Source organism: Styela clava, chromosome 8 (genome assembly GCF_964204865.1).
Source record: "Styela clava chromosome 8, kaStyClav1.hap1.2, whole genome shotgun sequence".
Classification (NCBI taxonomy): domain Eukaryota; kingdom Metazoa; phylum Chordata; class Ascidiacea; order Stolidobranchia; family Styelidae; genus Styela; species Styela clava.
In genome coordinates this window covers 21,273,172-21,278,065 of record NC_135257.1, presented here as the reverse complement: position 1 = coordinate 21,278,065, position 4,894 = coordinate 21,273,172, and the positions used below count along the sequence as shown (strand labels likewise).

At 35.9% G+C, this 4,894-nt stretch overlaps 1 protein-coding gene across 1 annotated transcript; it reads right to left on the bottom strand.

The window, feature by feature from the left end:
- Positions 1 to 299: 299 nt before the first annotated feature.
- On the bottom strand, positions 300 to 3,066 carry LOC120325799 (uncharacterized). The gene is made up of 4 exons (XM_078115651.1): positions 2,763 to 3,066; positions 2,411 to 2,494; positions 671 to 775; positions 300 to 409 (listed from the first exon to the last, which is right to left on the bottom strand). The coding sequence occupies exons 1-4, from the start codon at positions 3,004 to 3,006 to the stop codon at positions 300 to 302; spliced, it is 543 nt and encodes a 180-aa protein (XP_077971777.1). The 5' UTR covers positions 3,007 to 3,066.
- Positions 3,067 to 4,894: the final 1,828 nt, after the last annotated feature.

Here is a 4,894-nt window from a genome sequence, read left to right as displayed (position 1 = left end):
TTGTGTTCTGTCAACCTGCTAATCATGTCTTGAACTGTAGTAGAAGAATCCCATTCAGTAGCTCAGTACAGAATATTATATTTTTTCCAAATTTAATTTATATATTCTAAGTGATTCAAGAGTCTTGCTGCACACTAACACAAATATATTTCTGTAACGTTTCGTCTGACCAAGGTCAGACTTCTTCAGACATACATAGTTCAACTACTGTTTAATTTATATATATATTGTTTTTCAATAAGCAAAGAAAAGAGTCATGTTAGTTGTTACCCACGACCATAAAGAAAGGTTAAAACATTTTAATAAAATAGCATATAAGCGTTAAGGCCCAGCAGTTTAATCTCACCTCTTTTCAGTTCATTGTTGTCTTCTATCAAATTTTTATTGATTTCCTCAACTTGAGCCAATTCTAAAATTAATAATATCCGCTCATTAATCGTTCGTTCTATATCATGTTATGGACGTTATGAGTTTAAAAAATAAGCCTCATTTATTCCTTATTTAATGTTATCACAAAAAATGTTTCAGCCATAAGAAAACAATGTTACTGATCGATAACTTGAAAATGATTTAAATATAATGTTGATAGCAAAAACAGAAGGCCTTTCAAGTTACGTACAGTTCCTACCACTCTTCAAACAAGTAAATCTAAAATCAAGTTGTTACAAACCTTTCTTCAACTGTTTGATCTCAGTGAATTGTTTCATAGCTTTCTTCGATAGATTGTTTATTGCAGTTGATTGCTGGTTAATTTGTTTGCAACACTTGTCATTTTCTGTTTGGAAATGAAATGAATTTTCCCAAATAGTTTTACTAAATCACGACCAACGTTATAATCTAAATCAGGGGGGTCCAAGGTTGCGAGGTTGAAGGGCCGCAAAATCTTTTGAGGAGATCTCGCGGGCCGTGGTCGGAGAAAACCCAAAGGTTATCAAAACATTGAGAGTTTATTCTTCTCAAATATATTTAAAAATGAGACTTTATCGTTCTAATCTGTTTTTCAAGGAAACTATATAAAGTATTTAAAAAAAAACGTGGAATTTTTGGTATCATTTCTCGTGTTTGATTTTGTAATGTCGCTTGAAATTATATTCTTTCGTGACGGATATTCGTGGAAACACACCAGACGCTGTGGTTTAATGTTTTTGTGGTTAAGGAAATACGTTTCCTCTCAGTTTACTTCGGCCACTTTTTTCTACACACATTGTATGATGAATTGTTATATTTGAAAACATTTATTATTTGTAGCGTGAGCAGGCCTAGTGCTACCGTCAAAAAACAACCAAGTCCGCCTAAGTTGGGACCTCGGATCTAGATACAAAAAATGGATCGCGCGGCACTAAGTCAGCTCTGCTATTCGTCACTGCTGTCACATGGCCAACGTTTGAAAATAGAAGAGTGTTTCGAATAAAATAAAGGCACAAAACGCCTCTTCAAATGAGGAGCTCATCTCATCGGCTTGGTCCTGTCTACACAAGACAATTCATTCTCCTTTTACCGATCACAGGACGTCATTCCCATTTAGACGTTTATAGATACAATAATGAAATTCTGTGATTTTCCAAACATCAGGATTTGGAAAAGGACTATTCCCAGTTGGAATAGTTTTAAAATAAATCGAAACTGTTCTGCTAATAAATACAAATATCTGCCAATGGTTTATTAGCGTGCGATAAAACTTACTTAAAACGCATAAATTTATAAATAAAGCTGCTATTCAAATTTTCTGACTCCAGTGAGAAACAGGTTTTTTTAACATTGTTATTTTGCAACAGGATTTTGATAATTTTTGGTAATATGAAAGTGCCACTTAGGTAATGGTATAGGCTTTGACACGCAAAAAGATTGGAATAGCTCGCTCGACCAGATTAACTAAACTAAAAATTCGTTTCACGGACACACCATTGAAAATTGGCATTTCCTCGCGGGCTGCACAATTTTTCTTTGCGGACCGCATTTTGCCCGCGGGCCGCAGTTTTCACACCCGTTAATCTATTAAACCATTCGTGGACAATAGAGTCGAATTGAGATATTTTCTTACCAAATTTTAGGAATTGACAAATTCAGCGTTGCATTTTATACAAGAGTTTAATTTTCTGACAATGACGTTTCAAATTTTTCCTAAAAAAATATATCTAATTAAAAAATCAAATTATATAATCAAACCGTACGAAAAATCATTTACATTTATAAGGTTTTAATCGACAGTTCGGTTTGTTTGATTTCAATATGGCTTTTAGTCTTTTGTCATAAACGTAGATTTGGTGCATAGACCTTAGCAAACAGTCGGCTGTACGTTGTACGGAATTTTTAGGATAGAATGAAAGTTTAAAATACAATTAACAGAAATCACATTAAGCCAGAAAGTTTATTGTCACCAGCAAGTATCAACTATATTTTGAACACTGACCAACATTTTTTTTTCCAAATATGCCGATTTTTTCGTCAAACTTGTTTTCCAATTTGTTCAATCCCATTCTGATATTTGTTATATCTGAATGCAAATATTAAAGATTGGTCTTGATTAATTAGTCTGCATCATGCCAATCGCAAACACAGAATGATGGGCGCGTCAGAGGTATGTGTACGAATATGGAGGTGACTAATTTTGTTCGGCTACTTTACATCAAGTTGTGTGAAGGAACAAAACTTATGGGTATATTCACTCGGCCAACACAGACACAACACTTGCTAAGTGATCACCCACAATAAACAAGAAACGATAATTTGTTAATTGATAAATCAAATAAATTACCACTTACCCAAATTTCTGGATGCTAAATCAAGCCAGCTGAGAACAGTACTATTGGATTTGCATGAAATCGGAAATTCCATGTCACGAAGATGTTCATCAATGTTGAAACCTGGTCTGTCCCATCCTACAGCAACCGGATCACATCGTGCTATGTCACAACCAGGTTTGGGAGAGCAGTGAAACACTTTTTCATCTTGACACCATGATGTAGTGATGGCGTAGATTAGGATAATAACGACAGCGATTTTCATCTCAGCTTAGTTAAGTGCGACTGAGTAAAAAGCGTAATTTTATCTATTTTCTTATGTCGATGTAAATGAAAATTGTAAATGATCTGCAACAAATAACGGTGTTTGCGAACAGACACAAGGTGTATTTTTGATCCATTTATAAAAACTTTTACATGAATTAACATCATTTATAGTTACCGCTAATGTTGAATATTTGATTAAGACTTCTTATCTACTCGAATACTCTAAACCAGGGGTTCCCGAACCGCGGCCCGCGGGCCAAATCCGATTTAAAATGACCCGCCGAGCTTAAGTGAAATGGTGTTGTTTCTACCTGTTTGCGATCTAGATACCGCTAGTTGCAATGTCACTACCACAGTTTAAAAACGTGTTTATCGTAACAGTCACGTTAGAAAGCTTAGAGATACCAAGAAGCAAACCAAAACTAGACGCTGAAAACAGACGTTCCTTGAATAAATGTGAGCGTTTGTATTTCTGCATTCAAAGAAATCAAACTTCGGCGATTTGTCTTCTTTGCCAACGAACTATTCCATATATGAGGAAATAAGACAATAAGCGCCATTATGAGTCAAACAAACATGTTTCAAAAAAATGTCAAATGAAAGTGAATCGACAGAACCCCAGCGAAACCGTCGCAAACTTAAGGTCGCTACACTCTTCTGGCCCGCGAACTTTCTTCCGATTCTGATTTTGGCCCGCGCCCAATAAAGTTTGGGAATCGTAAACCCACCAAATTCAAATGAATTTTGACATATATATAGTTTTGTATGAATTGCAAGCTTAGGACGCAAATTCGCAGATTTCGATCTCTTTTTACCTATTGGGCTTTTGTAAGGTATTTGTTTTGACCACAGAATCAAGACAAGCATAATTAAAGTGTTGAATTTGGACAGGCGTCTCCAACTCAAAATATGTCATGGTTTTAACTAGAGCTCGACCGATATCACTTTTTGGCACCGATACCGATAACGATATATCGGCCAACTAGTGGCCGATAACCGATATCGACATACCGACATCTACAACCTGAACCCGCAGTAAATACAACTAGTAAGAAAAATTCAGTTTCAGTCAATCAAAAGTTTATGTTGAAAAGTAAAGCAGTCCTACACAGTGCTTGCATCATTGATAAAAGTTTCACAGCAAATAATAAGAACACACATTAATGCACAAAACAGAAGGCAATGTTTGAAAAAACCAAGCACAAAAGAAAAAAGGCAGTCAGTAAAGAGCTTATAGAAGTCCGTTTTGATCCATACAGTAGTAGGTGGGGAGTAGGCTTGCACGTAATTTACGGAATTACGTAATTATTTCGAGTTACAAATTACGTAAAGTCGTAATTATTGGTCGAGCGCTTTCGCGTTTGAAACGTGCTCCTTCAAAGCAGTCAATTCCGTCGATTGTAAAAATGAAAGTTTAACAAGTAGAAGGGGTTACAGTTACGGTATTCGCTTCGTTTTTCTCTCTCTTGTTACGCAGGTGGGGGAAGGCATGACGCGTTGCCACCCCGTTCGAGCGTTTGGTTTCATGGTCAAAACGATTTTATTATGAGCGTTATCACCGTAACGCAATTAACACCGACAGGCTTTTTTGTCACGATTTGGTATCTTTTTTATTCGGCGCTGATGATGATAAATAGGAATGTGTGATAGTTGATTGTAATTCCGGAAGGCGTATTTTTCTTTCTCTCCGTGAAACAGACATGAAACGAATTTTACCGCCGCTATGGGCCCTCAAATGGAGAGAAGGCTACTTTCTTTTCCCGACTCAATCACTTTTATTAATACAAATCATGGCGCATTAAAAAACAAAATAGAATTTATTAGCATTAATTTACAACGAGTTACGGGTAAGAATTCATCGCCGGCTAAATAATTAATATTTGATC

What these genes read in the sequence shown, in the direction of transcription:
- LOC120325799 (XM_078115651.1), bottom strand. Translation starts at nt 3,006, where the DNA reads ATGAAAATCGCTGTCGTTATTATCCTAATCTACGCCATCACTACATCA. An exon ending in TTTAGCATCCAGAAATTTGG is followed by an intron (nt 2,495 to 2,762) that starts GTAAGTGGTAAT and finishes ATTTGCATTCAG; the next exon opens with ATATAACAAATATCAGAATG. An exon ending in GATCAAACAGTTGAAGAAAG is followed by an intron (nt 410 to 670) that starts GTTTGTAACAAC and finishes TATTAATTTTAG; the next exon opens with AATTGGCTCAAGTTGAGGAA.